The sequence below is a fragment of the Leucoraja erinacea genome, chromosome 29, assembly GCF_028641065.1.
Source record: "Leucoraja erinacea ecotype New England chromosome 29, Leri_hhj_1, whole genome shotgun sequence".
Classification (NCBI taxonomy): Eukaryota; Metazoa; Chordata; class Chondrichthyes; order Rajiformes; family Rajidae; genus Leucoraja; species Leucoraja erinaceus.
The window spans coordinates 8,315,827-8,337,142 of NC_073405.1; the positions used below are offsets into that span (position 1 = coordinate 8,315,827).

The 21,316-nt window shown below is 40.8% G+C and overlaps 2 protein-coding genes across 2 annotated transcripts in view; both read left to right on the forward strand.

Moving 5' to 3' along the window:
* Positions 1 to 21,316, forward strand: part of haus8 (HAUS augmin like complex subunit 8) — a 281,932-nt gene that overhangs the window by 69,273 nt on the left and 191,343 nt on the right. The window lies entirely within an intron of this gene.
* Positions 4,037 to 21,124, forward strand: thop1 (thimet oligopeptidase 1). Its single transcript, XM_055658520.1, has 12 exons — positions 4,037 to 4,411; positions 8,447 to 8,595; positions 9,824 to 9,931; positions 11,490 to 11,592; positions 11,852 to 12,012; positions 13,230 to 13,365; positions 14,553 to 14,919; positions 15,641 to 15,842; positions 17,448 to 17,634; positions 18,487 to 18,621; positions 18,965 to 19,101; positions 19,997 to 21,124. Exons 1-12 carry the CDS (start codon positions 4,189 to 4,191, stop codon positions 20,159 to 20,161), a joined length of 2,073 nt encoding a protein of 690 aa, XP_055514495.1. The 5' UTR covers positions 4,037 to 4,188; the 3' UTR covers positions 20,162 to 21,124.

The following is a 21,316-nucleotide window of genomic DNA, read 5'->3' on the forward strand; positions in this document are numbered from 1 at the left end:
TAACCAAGGAACAGGTTGTGGACTTTAGAAGGGGATGGATGACTCTGTTTATATCAATGGGACAATGGTGGAGAGGGTCAAAAACTTTAAATTCCTGTCCGTGCATATTTCCGAAGATCTTTCCTGGACCCAGCACATTGATGCAATCATAAAGAAGGCACATCAGTGCCTCTACTTCCTGAGAAGATTACGGAGAGTCGGTACAGGTGCACAGTAGAGAACATACTGACTGGCTGCATCGTGGCTTGGTTCGGCAACTTGAAAGTCCAGGAGCGGAAAAGACTGCAAAACGTTATGACCACTGCCCAGTCCATCACCGGCTCTGACCTCCCCATCATCGAAGGGATCTATCGAAGTCGCTGTATCAAAAAGGCAGCCAACATCATCAAAGACCCACACCATCCTGGCTGCACACTCATTTCACCATTGCCATCGAGAAGAAGGTACAGGAGCCTGGAAACTGTAACGACCAGGTTCAGGAACAGCTTCTTCCCTACAGCCATCAGGCTATTAAACATGACAGCAAATAAGCTCTGGGCTATCAGACATTATTATTGCTCTATATTTGTTTATTTATTGACTGTGAATGTATATATAAACACACTGAACCTTTTTTTCTCCCGTTATGTATTATGTTTACATGTTCTGTTGTGCTGCAGCAAGTAAGAATTTCATTGTCCTATCTGGGACATATGACAATAAAACACTCTTGACGACGAGATAGGATGTGTCTATACACATCAGAATTCATGTGCTACTACCATCAGCAGTTGTATCATCAATGAAGATAAGTGAGCCAGTACCTTCAGCAGCCATACATACCCATGTCATAATACCCGCACCACAATGTTTCACCTATGAGGTGGTATACTTTGGATCTTGGGCAGTATCTTCTCTCCTCCATACTTTGCCCATGCCATCACTCTGATACAAGTTATTTTTTGTCTCATCTGTCCACAAGACCTTTTTCCAGAACTGTGGTTGCTCTTTTAAGTACTTCTTGGCAAACTGTAACCTGGCCATCCTATTTTTGCGGCTAACCAGTGGTTTGCATCTTGCAGTATAGCCTCTGTATTTCTGTTCATGAAGCCTTCTGCGGACAGGGGTCATTGACAAATCCACGCCTGACTCCTGAAGAGTGTTTCTAATCTGTCGGACAGGTGTTTGAGGGGTTTTCTTTATTATAGAAAGACTTCTTCTGTCATCAGCTGTGGAGGTCTTCCTAGGCCTGCCAGTCCCTTTGCAATTAGTAAGCTCACAAGTGCTTACTTTGGTCCTTGGATAAACAGCAATAAAAATGGCCAAAGGTGAAGGAAAGACTAGGTGCTGAGAGCTCTCTTATACCTGCATTAAGGAGGCAATTAAACACACCTAGTCAATTACAAACACCCGTCAGGCTGGTTGGAGAACTGGGAAGGGGGAAGGGATGAAGAGAGAGCGAAAGCAAGGGTTACTTGAAGTTAGGGAAGTCAATAGGGAGGTTGCACGGCAGTTGAGGTCACGACCCATAACCCGTATGGTTGCCACACAATGCCTTCTGGAGTACACGTGGTGAACGTTAGGTAAGCACTTATGATGGCTGCCAGTACAGACAGACTTCTTCTGTCCCAACATCCAGACTCTACGCTGACTGGTTCCACACTCACGGACCCCGGGCCGTCTATCCCCGCGGCTGGGGGTGGAGTGGGCGAGGGGGCGTTCAGTGACTCTGGGTGGGCGGAGGAACCAGACTGTCCCCAACTCTGCTGCAGCTGATGGGGGTGGTGGAGTGATCGGGGGTCAGGCGGGGCGGGGGGGGGGGGGGGGGGGTGGGGAAACCAGGCTGTCCCCAACTCTGCTGCAGCTGACGGGAACGTTGCCGGCTTTATGGCCCCGTGTGTCAGCAGCCTGGAGCCGCAGCCCTGATCCACCCTTTCCTGTGTGTGCACGCTGCTAACCCACAGCCAGTGACTGTGCGGCCACACAGGGAGAGTAGCCGGACAGCGCTGACCCCTGGGGGAGAGTGGGGCTATTCCGAGGGATGCGCTTCTTCAGCAGCTTAGACCTTGGTGCTCGAGTTCAGAGTGGGGTGGGAGATTGCAACCTTCACGTGGTCCACCCTGTTTCGACAAATGCAATCAACCCGGCGTGCACAATCAAATAGAACAAGTTGTCCGACAACTTTAGGCTGTGCACGCCATACGCAAGAAGAAGGGTTCAGAGCAAAGATACTATAGCATTTGGTTCAGTGCACTCAGTCACCATCCACAATTATTTACAACGCAAAAAATGGCCATGGCCATTTCAGCAGTTTTTAACAGGTAAGAAAGTACACGTTTCGGGTCTTAAGTGTATGCCGGAAGCTGCCATGTCCTCCAGAAGGATTGAGCTGCTCCGTGCGTCACGCCTTTTGACCCGATCAACCCCCCTATAATCATACTGCTGGGGTGTAAGCAGCCGGATCGAAATATGAGGTGCTGTGCCTCCAATTAGCGCTGGGCCTCACACTGACAGTGGAGGAGATCCAGGACAGTAAGGTCAGTGTGGATAGACACAACAAGCTGGAGTAACTCAGCGGGACAGGCAGCATCTGTGGAGAGAATGAATGGGCGACGTTTCGTGTCGAGACCCTTTTTCGAATGGGAGTATTGAATGGAAGTTAAAGTGTTGAGCAACCGGGAGACCAGGTGGGTTTTAGGCGGACTGAGGGAAACAAGACCTCCGCTCTGCCAAAGGGGCGGCGAATTGGGTCCTAGTTCTGTCCAATTGGTCGACGCGAATGTCAATCACCAGCACATAGAAACATAGAAAATAGGTGCAGGAGTAGGTCATTTGGCCCTTCGAGCCTGCACCGCCATTCAATATGATCATGGCTGATCATCCAACTCAATATATCCCATCCCTGCCTTCTCTCCATACCCCCTGATCCCTTTAGCCACAGGGGCCACATCTAACACCCTCTTAAATATAGCCAATGAACTGGCCTCAATTACCTTCTGTGGCAGAGAATTCCACAGATTCACCACTCTCTGTGTAAAAAATGTTTTTCTCATCTCAGTCCTAAAAGACTTCCCTCTTATCCTTAAACTGTGACCCCCTAGTTCTGAACTTCCCCAACATCGGGAATAATCTTCCTTTTTTTTTGTTTGTTTTTTTATAGGGACAGTGCATATTAATTAACATTTTGCATGTAAATATGCAAATTTTGTAGCTAATCAGCAGCTAATTTCCATCATAGTCCCAGGCAAAGGTAGGTGAAGTGCCTTGCCCAAGGACACAACGACAGTACATACTCCAAGCAGGATTCGAATCGGCCATCTTCAGCTTGCCAACCGAACACTTTGCCCATTGCGCCATCTGTCGCCCTTCCTGCATCTAGCCTGTACAACCCCTTAAGAATGTTGTATGTTTCTATAAGATCCCCCCATGATCTTCTAAATTCTAGCGAGTACAGGCTGAGTCTATCCAATCTTTCTTCATATGAAAGTCCTGCCATCCCAGGAATCAGTCTGGTGAACCTTCTCTGTACTCCCTCTATGGCAAGAATAATAATAATAATAATAATAATAATCTTTATTTATATAGCACTTTTCAACAAAACCAGTATTTGAACCAAAGTGCTTTACAGAGTTTGATTAAATTAATAGAACAGACCAAATGTCAATATATCCATACAAAACAAAAAAGAGAAAAAAGAAAAAAAGACACAGAACAGTACACTATAGAAATCAACATGAAACGTCCCCCCACGGCAGAATTCACTGTGAGGGAAGGCACTAAAAATATCCAGTTCTCCCCCTCATAGTCTTTCCTCAGATTAGGAGACCAAAACTTCGAATGGGAATGGGAGTGTTGAATGGAAGTTGAAGTGTTGAGCAACCGGGAGACCATGTGGGTTTTAGGGGAACAAGGCCTTCCTCTCTACCAAAGGGGCGGCGCAATGGGTCCTAGTTCCGTCCAATTGGTCGAGGCGAGTGCCAATCACCAGCACGCCGCTCTCCTTTCTCTGATGACACGTGGACGTGGAGCCAATGGGGAGTGGGAGGGGCGGGACCTTGGCGGGCGTCGGTTGGAGCGAGTCCACGTTTAAATCAAAGATCTCTAATCTTTGCTTTAAATCGCCATCGTGCTGCTGCTGCTGCGCGAGTGTCAAGCGAGAGCCGATTGTGAGCTCCAACCGCGCGTTCGAAGACACCTAGCTAGAGAAACATGTCTCCCACCGGCAAGTTGTTGATCGGCGGCGGGATGGGAGAGACCGCGGAGCCGAACCGCCTGCGCTGGAACCTGAGCAAGCAGCAAATCGAGGAGGAGGCCCAGGCCCTGATGTGCCGGACCAGGCGGGTGTACGATCGCGTCGGCTCCCTCGACCCGGCCGAGGTGACCTACGAGAACACGCTGAAGGAGCTGGCCGACATCGAGGTGGAATACACGGGTAAGGGTTGGTGGGGCGGTTTGGGAAGGTCAAGGCTTCTGAAGAAGGGTCTCCACCCCCTCCTTTTCTCCAAAGTTGCTGTCTGGCCCGCTGAATTAAACCAGCTTTTATTTGTCTATCTCCGTTTAGACCAGCATTTCTTGTGTAGCTGGGGCAACAGCATTAGTGCAAAAAAACAACAAGAAGCCGGACAAACTAGCTCGGTGCTGGAGGGGAGAGTGGACTCTGGGATGGATGTACTTATGAGGCGCAAGGTGCAGGTCATCCTGAAAACCCCGGTTCAGGAGATGTTTCACCCCTGCAGCCATTATATTTTATAATTCGGACCGCTAGGCTGTAGGGGGATGCATTTTTGCATTTTTTAATTGTTAATTATTGGTCTTTTTAAGTATTTATTGCTCTCGGGTAGTGTCCACATTGTCTTTTATGTATTTTCTATCTGCGTTCTTTTTGAATGTGTGGTTGGGGGCTTCTGGGCATCCAAATTTCCCTGAGGGGATCAATAAAGTATTTATTATTATTATCTGCAGTTTCTTGCTAGGTCCCGAGGCTCCTCTGTGGTTGAGGCAGTTAGGGGGGAATTAATTATCCATTAATTCAACCATTAATTTTACATCGTCATCATCATCGGAAACAAAATATCACCAGGAAAACTGCTGGGCAGATCTGCACATCAGTCTTTAACGCATCTAAACACAAAGTGTTGGAGTAACTCAGTGGGTCACTGAGTAACTCAGTGGGTCAAGCAGCATCTGTGGAGAGAAATGGGCAGATGATCCATTCCTTCCACAGACGCTGCCTGACCCGCTGAGTTTCTCCCACACTTTGTTTTACTCAAGATTACAGCCTTTGTTAGTTCCTTAGGTCACCATTTAGGCAATGTTGCATATTTAATTGTTAGTTTTTTTAGGGCAGTGATCTGGACATGCTGGTTGCAAGGCTTGAAGTATTTACTGTACATTCTGGTAGAATTCTGAAGGGTATATTTGGAATATATATTTTCTGGAATTAGTGCAACTCACAGATGTGCCCCTTGTAATCATACTTCCACTCCAGTGAATTGAGTGGAAAATCTGTGTCATTATTAGAGTTGTATTCTTCTGGATCACAAGGATCTGCTTACATAAGTAAAAAAACCTATGAAACTAATTTTGAAGGCAAAATAGGTGTATCTCTTGTGACCCTGATCACAGCTGGGTTGCAAATAACTATGCTGCCTCAAGGGGATTTGATGGGTTGTAGGCGAGAGTAAATTGCAGGACTAGAGGGACATGAGGGGAATGGGACTAATGAGATTGATGTAATCCAGTTCTGATGTGGAGTCTTGACCTGAACCTTTGACCACCCCTTTGCTTCCACAGATGCTGCCTGACCCCCTGAGTTTCTTTAGTAGTTTGTTTCTGTCTTAAAATTGTGATCTTGATGAATAGAAGAGCAGCCACAAAGGATTGAATGGATTGCTTCTATTTCTTCTGTTCTTATCAGTGATAGGTTATCCTCCAAATTGCATTGTCCTGCAAAGAGCTATGCAGGATGAAAGGCTGAATGGCCTCCTTAGCTGCTTTAAGGCTCTGAATTGTGGAACAGTTGATGGGGTAGAGAGAATTGGCTAATGGGATTACTTTTAGACTGTCCACCTCAAGAGCCAATGTGGATTTAAGGACCTGCTCGTGTATTGCAAATTTTAAGAAGTCAGTGGCTTAGATTTCATTGAGTGTATCGTGTCAAGACCTCCCAATGGATGCCCTTCAGTAAAAAGTATCCAAGAAGCCTTTAGAATTAAAGATCAATTAGACTGGATTTAGATACGGGTTCAAAGTTAGTAAATCATTGCTAATTTAGTAGTTTTATGTGCATATTATTACATTTGTACCTCAACTTGGGAAATAAACTAAACCTAGGGCATACTATCCATTGTGTCAACCATGACTGATATGCCTCATAAAAATGGTATCAGGTTCTGTGAAAGAAAAATAAAACTCTCCTGTTGAAATGGGTGAATTCACCTAGACGCTAGTTGGAGTATTACATTCCATTGAATCGTACAGCACAGAAGAAACTAGTTTGTGGCTGTACCAACTCTTTGACATAGTTCTTAATTTGCTCCCAATCACCTGCGCTTATCTCGTATCCCTGTTTTTGCTTTTCAAGTACAGTATGCACACAATCTTTTAGGTTACTACAAAATGTGCGTTCATCATCTGTTCGGGTATTGAATTGCAGATCATAACAATGCAGCATTGGAAGCAGTCTTCTCATCCATTGCATACTATTCAGTATTGTTTATTTCCAATGATTTTACATTTTATACTAAGGTCCTTCCAAAATTGAAATAGTCTAGATTTTTACCTGGGCAGATGATCTAAAAGTTTGCTTATGATTTTAAAGTCATGATCTTAGACTGCATTGGAGAGGAAAATAACAATACAGCAAGTTCTTTAGGAAAACTTTAAATAAGCAATATGAGATATTTATGACACACTATACTGAATTTATTACCACCTGTGTCTCAGTAGTCAATGCACCTGTGCACACCTGACATCTTTCATGTTGTTGAGACTTGTACCCAAACCAGAAGATAGCTAATGTGCATGGAATTAAATATCAGAAAATATCACATTGATGAAGGGGAAAAGATGTCTGCTGAATATATCCAGGCTTTGACTATTGTGACTGCACTTGAACTAATTGATATTTTCATTCAGTGTCCCAAGTGTCTGGTTATTGCAATAAATCCCCTTTTATTTTAGCCTGCATCCATAATATTTTAATTACAAACTAATGCGCGCACATTGTGAATAAGAAAACTCCTCTATTGGTAGCTAAAACATAATTATTTATTCTGAATAGGGTGAACTTTCACATTTTTGATCTGTACGGTCAATAGCATAAAGAAATTTCAGTGGTGACCCATCAAATTGATTGATGTTATATCTAGAAAGTACTGCTCAGAGATTTTTGTATTGTGGAAAAAACCTTTGTAAGCAGATGTAAGCAATAGATGAAACATTCAACTGTTGTATGGGAATAGCTGCTGACAGGAGATTTTATCTCTGTCTCTCCATGGCTTTGTTAGCCAAATAGATTGGATGTTATATCAGTTGTCACAATATATAGTAGAACCCAGAAGTCGCACATCAAATTTATGAACTGTCCAATCACTTAAATACGGTGTGTGAATTATAACTGAGTTTTCATTATGTCACTTTTTTTAAAGCAAGTCAAATTTCAGCATGCATTTTGCTAATTATTGCATTTAATACCTCAGTAAATGAAGAAGTCCAAGGTTTTGTGCAGTAATATACAGACAGCATTCAAGGATAAGTGGCAAATGACATTTACACTACAGTTGATGGGCCAAAAGACTGGTACATTGAATATGCGGGTAGCACAGTTGTCTCGTGGCTGCAGTGATGCATGTTTGATTGCAACTGTCAACGTGGAGTTTTCATATTCTCGCTGTGACTGCATCAGGTACTTGGGTTTCCTTCTACATTTGTAAAAGGCATGCTGGTTGTTTGGTCAATCAGCAATTTGGGAATGGCAATAAATGCTGGTCTTGACATCTTCAGAAATGGGCAATATAGTTAATGAGCCAGAAGTACAAGTTTAGTTTTTTAGTTTAGAGATACAGTGCGGAAACACGCCCTTCGGCCCACCAAGTCTGTGCCGACCTATGATCACCCATACGCTACTTCTATCCTACACTATCAATTCTTTCATAAATTCATTTTACAATAAGGCCAAATCATTGAAAACAAAAACACATGGTTATAATTTAATTTCTCGGAGACTATCCTAGTTGCTATCCAGTTATCCAAGTTGGAGAATGTATGCTTGTGGATGTCGGGTGCGGAATAGAGTAGGTTATGTTGTGGCGAATTGTGGAAATTGGGAGCAGTAAAACCACCCTTCCTAATGAACTATGCCAAATGCATAATAATGGGTCTATTCTTAATATCTCTGTAGTATAATGGAAGATTGATCAGTTGAATGCTTTGGAACTAATGTGAAACTTATTGTTTGATATTTCAGTTCAGCGTAATATTCTAGACTTCCCACAGCATGTTTCTCCATGCAAAGAAGTTCGGGCCGCCAGCACCGAGGCAGACAAGCAGTTGTCTGAATTTGACGTGGAGATGAGCATGAGAGAAGATGTCTACCTGAAGATTGTGGCTCTGCAGGTGAGAATTGAGGACTAAATGTTAGAGGTGCTGGTGTGACAAGAATATTTTTAGGCCACTTTTATCCTGCAAGATTCCTTTGTGCAATGTTAGTTTCAAAACTACGGTGAGAGTACCATTATATTATTGAGTATTATTTTTTCCCCGTGATCATGCTCAGTTATGAGCTAAGGCGCAAAGAGACATTCAGAATTCCTGCTGCTGATGATAGCTCAAGCATTTTGAGTTGAGAGGTTTTGAAAATATTTTCTGTTAAGAGGCAGATCTCCACATATGCAGAGTTTACTTAGACATTTAAGTACAGGAATGAAACCAACAGTGAAATACTTCAATTTCTTCAGCATGCTCCAGCTTGCTTTTAGCTCAGATGGTGAGAGTTTTTGTTTGTTTTGTTCCCATATTGGATACTATAATTGCTTTTTTTGAGACCATGACTATATTCTTCACAGGAAGATTTGAACATTGATGCACTTCAGTCCCAACAAATTGAAAATCTTTTGACAACAAAAGTAGACACAAAATGCTGGAGTAACTCAGTGGGACAGGCAGCATCTCTGGGGAGAAGGAATGGGTGACATTTCGGGTTGAGACCCTTCTTCTTCACTGCTCCCCCTCTGTGTTGTCCGCTCCTCCAAATCATTTGACAATATGACTACTTTGATTGCTTCTGCATCATAGGGTTATGCATTTTGCTGTCATATAGGGCATTATCTAAACTGGCATTGCAGTATTTGAGGGAATGTTACATTATTGGAGGTGTTGTTCATTAAATATGATGTTAAACTGAACATGCTGAGATGAATGTGAGTGATCAGAGTCAAAATATTTAGTAACGGCTTGATTATTACTTCTCCATCATTCCATAAAACCAAAAATAGATTAATTGTTATTTTACATTATTCAATTGGCGCTCCATGTTTGCATATTTTTCCTGACAGGTTGTGTAAGTATTTGTCAATATAATAGTAATAAGTGAACCCATTGTTAATTATGTGAGAAAAGATTTGCTATGGACTGTATTGTAAAATTATTTATCTTGCAGCTGTCTTCAGAGGAAAACGTTGCTATTTTTGAATGTAGGTAGCTGTTCTAGCAAATAAATCAGTCAAGAGCTCGACAGTCGCGCTTGGATGAAAGCCAAACTTTGTATGAAGCGTATTTATTGGATTTCATTGAGAAGAAACAAATATATTTATGATAATTCCTTTCTCATCACTTTTTTTTTTAGAATAAATGTCAAGCTAAGGAACTACGACCGGAAGCTAAGCGATACATGGATAGGCTGCTGAAATTGGGGAAAAGAAATGGACTTCATCTGTGTAAAGAGAAGCAAGAGGTGAATGGCAGTGAAACATGGCATTTGTAGATGTTAGTTTAATCTAGTTTATTACTGTCGTGTGTACCAAAATGCTGTGAAAAGCGTTGTCTGCAACCATAGTAATCTTGGTGTCATCTGCAAACCAACCCAAGCATTTGCATCCAAGCTATTTACATATATCACAAATTCCAGCACAGATCCCTGCAGACCTCCACTAGTCATAGACTTCCAGTCTGAATATTTTCTTTCCACCACAACCCTCCGTCTTCTATCAGTAGGCCAGTTACGAATCCATACGACCAAGTCGCAAGTCTCTGTAAAGTCTGATTTTGGACTTGGGAGCTATGCTATATCATATTTTCTCACTTTAAGACCCAGTGTCCTGGCAATACTGGGTTGATGGTGTGTGGGGGTCGGCAGGTCTCAGCGCGACGCTGCCAATTCCTTTCACTGACACACCACTCAGCTGCCACAGGCTGCACTCAATCAAGATTTGTAGTCAGTGCAACAGTGACTTCTGTCGTCTCCCATATCTGCCCCCACTATTCCGCTCGCGGATGTCGCCATCTCCCGCTTCCTAAACTGGCCACAAAACTTTAGGGCATTTCCGATGATATGCGAGGTGAATCTGTAAACGGATACACGGCCAATAACTTTCCCCTTCGCCTTCCACTGCCGGCATCTTTCAGATGACTTATTCAATCAAAATGATAATACTAGAAAATTAAAGTGCAATTAATATTAAACTCCTTAAAACTTTAAAATTAAAAACCGGAGAATGTATCATCCATCCATGCACCAGCTGCTGTTTTCGGAAAGATGAGGACTCAATTTCATGCATAGATTATGATTCCGCGATGCATTCCGAGCAAGAAACTTGAAATTGAAATAATGTGTGCACTATGTTAGCAATTCCTGGTGACTAGGAAGAGCTGGTGTGGTCTCCAAACCCCAAAGTCAAATAATGACCTTCTCTGTGCTTTGGTCAACTGCCAATCTCTGGCATTCCCTGTTATCAGCCACCTAAGCCCCAATCTTTCCTATCCTCTCTGCATGTTCACCTCTCCTCTCACCCTATCACAGCTTTCCATGAGTCCTTGGCACTATAGGGATAAGTGTTTACTGATGTTACTGACTCAGTTAAAGAGTAGCGAGATTTACAGACAAACAGTACACTTTTATAGGAAATTGAACTAGGTTTAGGTACTCAGAAAATAAACTAATATCGATTTGAGAACTGTATTTAAAAAATATCCTCTATAATGGCAACAAACAGATCAGTTGTGTAAAATCAACACAAATCATTTGCAGTAGCTGGTACACCAGCTAATTATTAATTGAACATAGATCAGATCTTGGACATTCTAGTGCCTTGCCAGAGTATAATTTTCCTTGGATTTTTCCACTAGATTTTTCCACCGGGGAATTTCAGCTCTTTATATTATACTTTTGTGAATAGTAGTTTAGTTAAGGCACTGATCCTTACTACAGTATCTAATACTTTAGTCTGGAACGGCAAAAAATTCCTAAAACTTCGTATTGAATTGCTGCTTAAAGGACTAAATTTGTGCTTCAGGAGATCAAAACTATCAAGAAGCGAATCAGCACTTTATGCATAGACTTCAGCAAAAACTTGAACGAAAATACCACGTTCCTAGAGTTTACACAGGATGAACTGGGTAAGATGTTTATTTTTTAGAAGGAAATAGTATTGGAATTTATGACAAATGAAAGTATATCTGTGCAGGTGGTTCTGCTATAATGCGTCTTTCCAAAAAAATATTTGAATATAAGAGGAATGATGAATTAAGCATGAATTGTATCAATTGTCTGATTTTTCTTTTTCCATGGAGTAAATCAATCTAAATTATTTAATCTATCTTTTAAAAGTGATTTCTGTGCCTTGATGGTGGTAATATTAATGTATTGTGCTTCCAGGTGGTCTCCCTGATGACTTTATTAATAGTTTGGAGAAAGTGGAAAGTGGGAAGTTGAAGGTGACGCTAAAATATCCCCATTATTTTCCCTTAATGAAGAAATGTTATGTCCCAGAAACCAGGAAGGCGATGGAGCAAGCTTTTAACTCCCGCTGCATGGAGGTAGGCTAGGCTGTACTTGATGATCTCTTTAACAGATAATTCACAGTAAAGAAGCTGCTACTTTATCTCCTCAATATCGGTGTTTATTTGCTTTGCCTCCGGTTCATAGTTAGTTTGTAGTTAGTTTCCACATAAATACAACTGTGTCATTATCCAATGCACCCATGACACTTTCCAATTGAGGACCATCCTGTTAAATATAATGTTGTGTCCTGTACTTCTATATAATCTAAATGTTATTTTCTTTTATCATTAGTAATTTTAATCTTCAATTAAATCCAGCTTCCTTTGAAAAACCTTTAAGTATTGTTGTATCTAGTTCAATGATGTGTAACACTTGCAAGATTTCCTTTCTTGGATGCTTTTTACTGTTCATCTTAAATGTCCAAAAGTGTACTTGAAACAATGCAAAATTAAGGGCATTCAGTTCCCTGGATCTATGCCACTTCCCCGTATCCCTGCAACTTATTCTCTCTCATACGTGCCCATTCAATTCCTTCGATTCCTTATGCCATTAATCTAAACTAAGAACTCATTTCTGGATGCAATTAATTATTCAGCATGTCTATGAGACATGGGATGTAATCAAAACACCTGGAGAAAACCAACGGAGTCAAAGGAAAAACATACAACTCTGCAAAGATAGTGTCTGTGTTCCCGGAGATATATGCTGGCTGTCCTGTTTGAGGAAAGCGTAATTCTCTATCTATCCTGTTTTATTCTTTATTTTGGACACCTTTGTAAAATTATCTCAGGAATAGAATCAATTTATAGATTGCATCTGCACTTGAAACGTTGTGTTTTCCAGCCTGAGTCTCTGAATTGTGACTATCAGGAGCGCAGTCTAATTTCTTTATCCCATTGTAATTGGAATATTGGACCTTCTGTTCTTTATGACATGGTATGATAGTGCCTGAAGGATCCAGGTACTGGCGATTCAGTAAATAGTTTCAAATTATAATTGGAGACAGCAAGGACGTTTGTGGGAGAGCATATCAGAAGAATGATTCTGAAGAATACAGGCCTGAAATGTCATCTGTCCTTTTCCCTTCACGGACTCTACCTGGGCTGCCGAGTTCCTCCAACACTTCATCTTTTTCCTCAAGATACTTGCGTCTGCAGTTTCGTGTGTCTTCAGAAATACATGTTTTTTTACTTGTATTACCTGGTGTTTTAAATATGATTCATAAAGAAATTCCTTTCTTTTATCAATCTAGGACAATGCACAGATCCTTAAAGAACTGGTGGCACTTCGTAAAAAGAAATCTGATCTCCTGAACTTCAAGACTCACTCGGATTTTGTGCTAGAAATGAACATGGCTAAGAACAGCAAGAATGTCACTGTCTTTCTCGGTAATAAATGTCTATGAAATTTAGGTACATTTGTCGCAAGGATGCAGGTTTGACATTATTGTTGGGTGTTGTGGAGAAAGCCTCTACATCTAGTGGGTGGAGGCACTCGTACTGATTCCATTTTGAATGGGACTGATATTGCACAAAGTACTGCCAATAACTCGGCAGTTTCATGCCGTGGGTTTGTTGCAATGGCAAAAAGAAAGTTATTTATTCTGTTGAAATGTAAGGAACTCTTGCCATTTGGAAGGAAATATTGCATCAAATTCTGAGTCCTGGAATGATCCTGCCTAAAATCTGGACTGCTATTTTGCAAAAGGCGAGTTGAAACAGTAAAGAGATTATCTAAAAGATAGACACAAAGTGCACGGAGTCGCTCAATGGGCTTACCGGGCAACGCCTTGCCTGAAGTCATTTGTGGCCGGCCTTGATCAGTCCTGGTCTTTTCTCGCTGCCAGCTCTTCACCCCTGCACAACCCCATACTTTCAGTCTGATGAAGGGTCCCAACCCGAAACGTCACTCATTCTTTTTCTCCAGAGGTGCTGCCTGACTTGAGTTACTCCAGTACATTATGTCTATCTTAGGTATAAATCGCACCTGCAGTTTCTCGTTTCTACTTTCTCCTTCTGAAAAAATGATGTGTACAATTTAAGCTATCTTCCCAGTTGGAATGAGTCATAGGCACAATGAAGGATAGGAATTCACTTACTGTTGTGTTCCTATTTACAGATTATTAGTGGTATCATTTGGTCACTTGCTAAATTGACCTAACCCAAGGTCAATAAAGAATCTGGCGCAAACTCCTTACTAAAGATTTTTAATTTTCTTAATATTTTGTAAATTTTGTGCACCAGGAGGACCGTGTGAACCATTGCTTGTTGTCAGTGTAGATAAATAGCAATGAATCAAAGTTTTTTTTAATATCTGTGCACAGGGTGTGGTTGCTCCAGTCAAGGCTTATAATTATTTTTTATCCTTAATTGTCCCTGTACCTAAAGGGCATTTCGAGTCAATCCAATTGATGACTCTGGAATCGTGTATGGGCATGACTGGGCTGGGAGGGCAGATTTTTGTACTTGCGAAGTCTTGCAGCTCAGCAAGGGAAAGTGGAAAAAAGTGGAAGGGCCATTTCTGTTAATCCGATGATGCATCAATACACCCAAATCTTTTCAATATCACATTTCAGATGAACTAGCACGCAAACTAAAACCACTTGGTGAAGAAGAGAGGGCAGTTATCATTGATCTGAAGAAGGAAGAATGTGCAAAGCGAGGCTTTGATTTTGATGGCATTATAAATGCCTGGGATCTACGATACTACATGAATCAGGTGGAGGAGGTGAAGTATTTTGTGGATCAGAACATGCTGAAGGAATATTTTCCGATGGAAGTGGTTACAGCTGGCCTATTGGATATCTATCAAGAATTGCTAGGATTGACCTTCGAACTCATTGAGAATAAACCTGTATGGCATGAGGATGTAAAGATGTACTCTGTGAAAGATGCCGCTTCTGGAGAGTTGCTGGGACAATTCTACTTGGACTTGTATCCAAGGTGATTTTTGAATACACTTGTCAGACTATTTTAAAACAATGAACCAGATTACAGTTCATTCGGGTGACATTATTATCACAGAGCAATTACTAAATTACAGAATTCAGCACAGATCACTAAAGTTAAGTTATCATTATCACTAAATTTAGCCATGACAATTTTGAGATGCCAATAATTTTTTTTAGGGTTCTCTGGTCTGTGCTGAGTAGCAAAGGTAGCACAGTGTAGATTAACCTAGTGTTTTTTTAAGGATAAGTTGTTGAACATAGGAGATGTGGAATTGCATAACATTGACATCCCAGATCAAAATAAAGCTATTAGAAATTGTGTGATTTTTATTTCTTCAGAGTAGAGTTGTAGGAATAATGTGGTGTATGCAATTCTGAAGCAAAATGGAAAGATCAGGGAATTCTCCATTTCTAGAACTGCATCAATAAATTAGAGCAGGACAAAAAATAGTTGGGGGTTGTTACGGATCAACAATTAGAAAATAACTAATATTTATACTTTAATAGGGAAAAGAAGCAATGAGAATATTGTGATATGGAGTTGTTCAAGAGTCAGATCACTATATATTAAACCTTTAATCTTAGACAAATCCTATTCGTCTAATGGGTGTATGACTAATGACATTCAAGTAACAGGTATGTTTATTTATACTTGGCGATCTTAACTATCCAAGAAGATGGTAGACTTAGTACAAATTTGTGTGTTTTCACAGGGAAGGAAAGTATGGACATGCTGCGTGCTTTGGCCTTCAACCAGGCTGCTTGTTGCCAGACAAGACAAGGCAAATTACAGTGGCTGGTATGGTGGCAAACTTTACCAAGCCAACTCCCAGTGCTCCTTCATTACTTCAGCATGATGAGGTTGAGACCTACTTCCATGAGTTTGGTCATGTGATGCATCAGATCTGCTCCCAGGTAAGATCTCGTGTTCCCCACACTGGCATTTCACAGCAATATCAGAAGCAATTTGTTATACATCATTTGTGGGGCCAGATTCTATTCATTGCCACTTTACTCGATATTTGGATTATGCCGCTTGAATCTGCTTGTACACAGTGTTCACAGATATGCTTTCCAATTAAGGCTAGTGAATTTCAATACAAAAGTACACTGTCTTTATTATTATTATTAAACACTGAATCTAGAAATAATATGTGTATTTTACCTCTAGCTATAAGCCTTTGCTGCACTCATAGCCAGGTAATCCCAAACTTGAGCAGATATTTAAATTGTTATTTTGCAAATATTCTACCGCTTTTATGTCTAAGTGCAATTTGGACACAGAATTCAGCCAATTTAATCCATGCTGGCTCTCCGGAGAGCATTCCAATCAGTCACACCCTGCCCCGCCCTCTATCCTCTTCAAATGTATTCCCTTCAAGTGCCTGCCTAATTTTAATTGATTGTTTGGTTCTGTATACATCACGATCAGGCAATAAGTAACAGATTATTACAATTCTTTGGGGGGGGGGGAAACTACTTCCTCACAAAGTCGTGGATTTTCTCTGGGAGCGCTGGTTTCCTCCCACATCCCAAAGATATGCAGGTTTGTAGGTTAATTGGTTTTAGTAAAGTGTCCTTAGTTTGAAAAAAAGAACTAGTGTCCTTGAGACTCTTGAAAGGCGCCCATAAATAAAATGTATTATTATTATTAACTAGTGTACAGGTGATCGTTGGTTGGTGTGGACTTTGAAAAAGGTGTTTCCACAAATCTCTAAATTAAAGATTATTATAATTATTATAGATAGGGTATTATTAACTAGGCACATAGTAGTGTAGATAGAGGGATATGGATCTGGTACAGGAAGACTGTTCAGCAGGCCATCAAAAGGAAAGACCCTTACCACAATCGCATGACATTTAAATCCTCCCATCTGGGAAGAGGTACAGGATCAATGCAAAACCAGCAGGATGCTCCTCAGCTGGCTTCTATGGACTTTGCCCCCTACCAAGTAACAAACCCCCACATAATGTTGTGCCGCTGCCGGTAGATAGGCTGTTGAATGTTTAGTAGAGTGTTAAATTTGTTCAGATAGGCACGTTTATTTCTATTTATTTTTCATGCACACTGAATGGACACTGGTTGAGCAATGTTTTTTTGTTTCCTCTGGGTATGCGAATACTCAGGAAATGACAATAAAGATATACAATACAATACAATACAGGCAGATGAGATCAGTTTAACTTTGCATCATGTTCAGCACAAACATTGTGGGCCCTTTCCTTTGCTCTACTGTTCCAAGTTCTATAATCACTACTACTAAATCCCGTTGAATCAGTTTTGATGTGTAATCATCAGCCTAAAATATTTACTCCACTTCTATCTCCACAGATGCTGCCTGTTTGCAACATTTTCAGGTCTTTTTTTTACATTTAGATTTAAAGCTGTCCACAGTGTTTTTCCTTTTGTGCTACCATACCTTGTTTGCTAGGTGCTGCAGAAAAATATCAACAATAGTGACATTCTATACGCTCCCTCCACCAAGCACAATCCATTCAAATGTGGCATTTGTTTGACAGGCTGAATTTGCTATGTTCAGTGGGACACATGTTGAGCGAGATTTTGTGGAGGCCCCCTCTCAGATGTTGGAAAACTGGGTTTGGGAGAAGGAACCCTTGCTCCGAATGTCGAAGCACTACAAAGACCAGAGCATGATTCCACACGATCTCCTGGAAAAACTCCTTAAATCCAGGCTTGCTAACACTGGTAGGTATTAATACCATGCTTCACACCTGTGTAGTCCCACAGTAAATAATCTTAAGAGCTCAGATGGGGTAAGCTCTTCCACACTGTGTCTAGGTATTCCAATGTCATAACATAACAGTTTTCTGGATCATAGGAAGTGCACATGTCCTAACATGTCAAAACGCATGGAGTGTGCTGGCAAGGAAATTTTCAAAAAGGCATAACCTACTCCATTTTAATCACCTTTTAACAGTCAGTAAGAGTATCGTAGTCTGGTAAGCAGCATGGAGAAGATCTGCCATAAATGCACGTAGCTGTGGGGGTACTAATCCTGGAATTACATTTCAGTCTGGGGTGAGGTCAACACTACATATTCTATGGCTAATATTATGCTGTCTTGAACACTCTTCCAACATTGTCTGTTCTATTTGATGCTCTCTATGTCACCTCTGGACTACCAGAGGCTGCAGGAAAATCTGACAGCTGTTTATAAAAATATGAGAAGAAAAATAGTGAAGACAAACTTTTTCTCAGGATGGAAAAATCAAATACTAGAGGGTGTCATTTTACAGGGGTGATAGGGGCAAAGTTTAAAGGAGATGTGCGGGGCAATTTTTTTTTATTTTTTTTACATCAAGGGTGGTGAGTGCCTGGAACGTGCTGACAATTGCTGGTTGAGGCAGTTGCAACAGGAGCTTTTAAGACGCTTTTCAATAGGCATATGGATATGCAGGGAATGGAGGAATATGGATCATGTGCAGTTAGCTAAGAGATGGTCTTGGCATTGTGTTTGCAACAAACATTGAGCTATAAGACCTGTTCTTCAGTGGTACTGTTCTATGTAAATCTCTCTTCCTCATTGTTTACATACAGGTCTCTTTAACTTAAGACAAATAATTTTGGCAAAGGTTGACCAGTCACTACACACAAGTTCGAATGCAAATATTGATGCCAAGGAAGAATATGCCAGGCTATGCAAAGAGATATTGGGAGTTCCAGCATCACCAGGTACCTGAAAAGAGAAATATATTTTTCTGCCATTGATACAAACGGTGAATGTGTGTTCCTCGGTGTGGAATAGCCTTCCATGCACTGTACCATTCCTGCTGCTGGATTGTCTGTAAAACACTACCTCAACATAGATAGGATCATATCTGGGACCCTGCTAGCTGAAATAATTTAAAGTGGCAACCCATTGCTCATTGATATTAATATATAGTGCTGTGCAAGGTTAATAACTTGTATGCAACCAAGTTAACCTAACAAACTTAACTGGATCTTACCTATCAAAATATAATAAATGGAAATAATATTAAAATACTGACCTGGAGAAATAATACTTATTTTCCAGGAACTAATATGCCGGCCACATTTGGACACCTAGCTGGGGGATATGATGCCCAGTATTACGGTTATCTCTGGAGTGAGGTGTACTCCATGGACATGTTCTACACTCGATTTCGACAAGAAGGCATCATGAGCGCAAAGGTATTGACTATTCAGAGAACAGTTTAGGGAGGAAAAACTGATACCTCAATTGTAACCACACAGTCGTATATTATTTTATGAGGCAGGTTATTAAATAGTTATTGGAAGCATTTTCCATCCCTAACATTGACTGCATTATCCCAGAGGTTGGCAATAGGACCAGGATAAGTATATGTCCCTGGAGGGAAGAATGCCAATTTGGCCCATCAAGTTTGTCCATCTCTTTACTGGAGTAATTTGGAACTGACCTCTGCCACCAAAATCTTGCATTTTTCTATACTTAAATGTATCCAATATTCTTGTAAAATAACCTACTCTGTCAAAGTATTTGATACTCGTCCAACCTGTATGTGCGGAAATAGCTTCTCATTCTTCTCCTCCCTGTGTGGAAACCATGAACCTTGTGACTCTCACCAGCCAGAATATTCCTCCATTCACACTTTCAAATACAACTTATTTTTCAACTTTTTCTCTTTTATCTTTGTTTGACCTTTAGTTAGTTGGTCTTAATAACACCAAGTTGGTGAACTTTGTTCCTTGTACACTACATTTTAATCTCGTTAACATTTCCTTCTCCCTTATGAAGTCGTTCAGCTCTCTGATAAATTAACCTGTTTACTGCAGCCACTCCGTATGTTCCGAGAAACCTTCTGGCAGCCTGTCTATCCCAGTATGGGATTTGCTAGATGCAAATCCCACTGTACAGCTACCCTCAAACAATGTTATTCGAGGCGAGCTCTTTTTTTTCCTTTTTTTTCTTTCTCCCCCATTGTTATCTATTCTAGTTGTAAGCTTTCTTAATTGACAAACATGTGATAAAACAGTACTTAATGGCATTACGTGCCATCAGTTATTAAAAAATCTCCCAACCTCATTTTGTGCTTGTCTCCTACAGGTTGGAGTAGACTATCGAAACTCTATCCTTAAACCGGGCGGTTCACTGGATGCTGAGGAGATGCTCAAATGTTTTTTGGGTCGAGAGCCAAAACAAGAAGCCTTTCTTCTCAGCAAAGGGCTGAGAATAGATCAAGCTAAAAAGTCCACCCCTTCAGCCTGTTGAGGTGGCTTGTTTAACTGTATATCACGTGTAACTTTCCACCATGGCACCGTAATCTCTCCTTGTATTACTGATGAACAGCTCTCCAGATGGATTTTGTGTTCAAGCATTAATGTATTGTTCAACTGCAACAAGCTAATGGGTTAACCATAACTTGTGATGTTTGAGCAAAACATTTCTGTTAAACCCATTGTACAAGACAAATGATAACTTAAGTGAGATCTTTACAATTGTAATCACGTTGTAATTAATAAGGAGAACCAGGAAACAAGCTATTTTTACATAAATAACTGTCATGCAGTAAATGGTGCGGTATTCTCTGCTTGTATCACTAAAAAGGGGAAAATAGCTAAAGTTGGTGATTCAATTGTGTGAGGGTAGGTTTGGTTGTATTGAGCTATTCTATTACTATCAGTGTAGTCAGATAGCTTGCCATTGCTTTCTACCTAACACAATGATTGATCAGTTCAGCAAGAAGTACAAATTGCTAATACTCCAAGGAGAAAATGTCACCTTCCAGTGAAATGTTGGATGTAAGGTCCACATCTTGTTAATAGTAATCAGTTTTTTTTTTTAAAGAACAAAAAATGGAGCCTTCATATGTTCTGAACAAACAAATAGCTTCTAATCTGATTATAGGTCTTATTATGGCCAAGAATTGTTTATGGCAAATGTGCTTGTTTTCTGCAGTTTTTCTTCTATGGTTATTGACACAAATGACAGGGGTGCATGATGGGTCTCACCAGGTTTAGGAAGTTGCAGTTTGGACTGTTAACTGGTACTGGGCTATATTTGGTTTGCACTCTTGATTTAAAGAAAAGCAGAGAGGTATGAGGTCACGCTGGCTCTTTAAAGCTGTCCAATAATCTTGTATGAAGAATTGCTCCGTAAGTAACAGGAAGAGAGCCTCTGCCATCTGGAATTGTATCAGGATAACAAAATTAAAACATTAAAGGATGAACAAAATTTGGTTTAGTTGTCATTATATTCCTTTTTGTTCTGTTGCTGGGATAATTAAGTGTCTGTGTTTTGTAGGATGATTGTTGCTGCTACTGTAGTGTGGAGATCTCTGTTTTCTTGGGGACATTTCCCAAGCTCTTTATGAAAAGGGCCTCCATATGAATGTTAATTGCATCCCATTCAAACAATGCTTCTTTC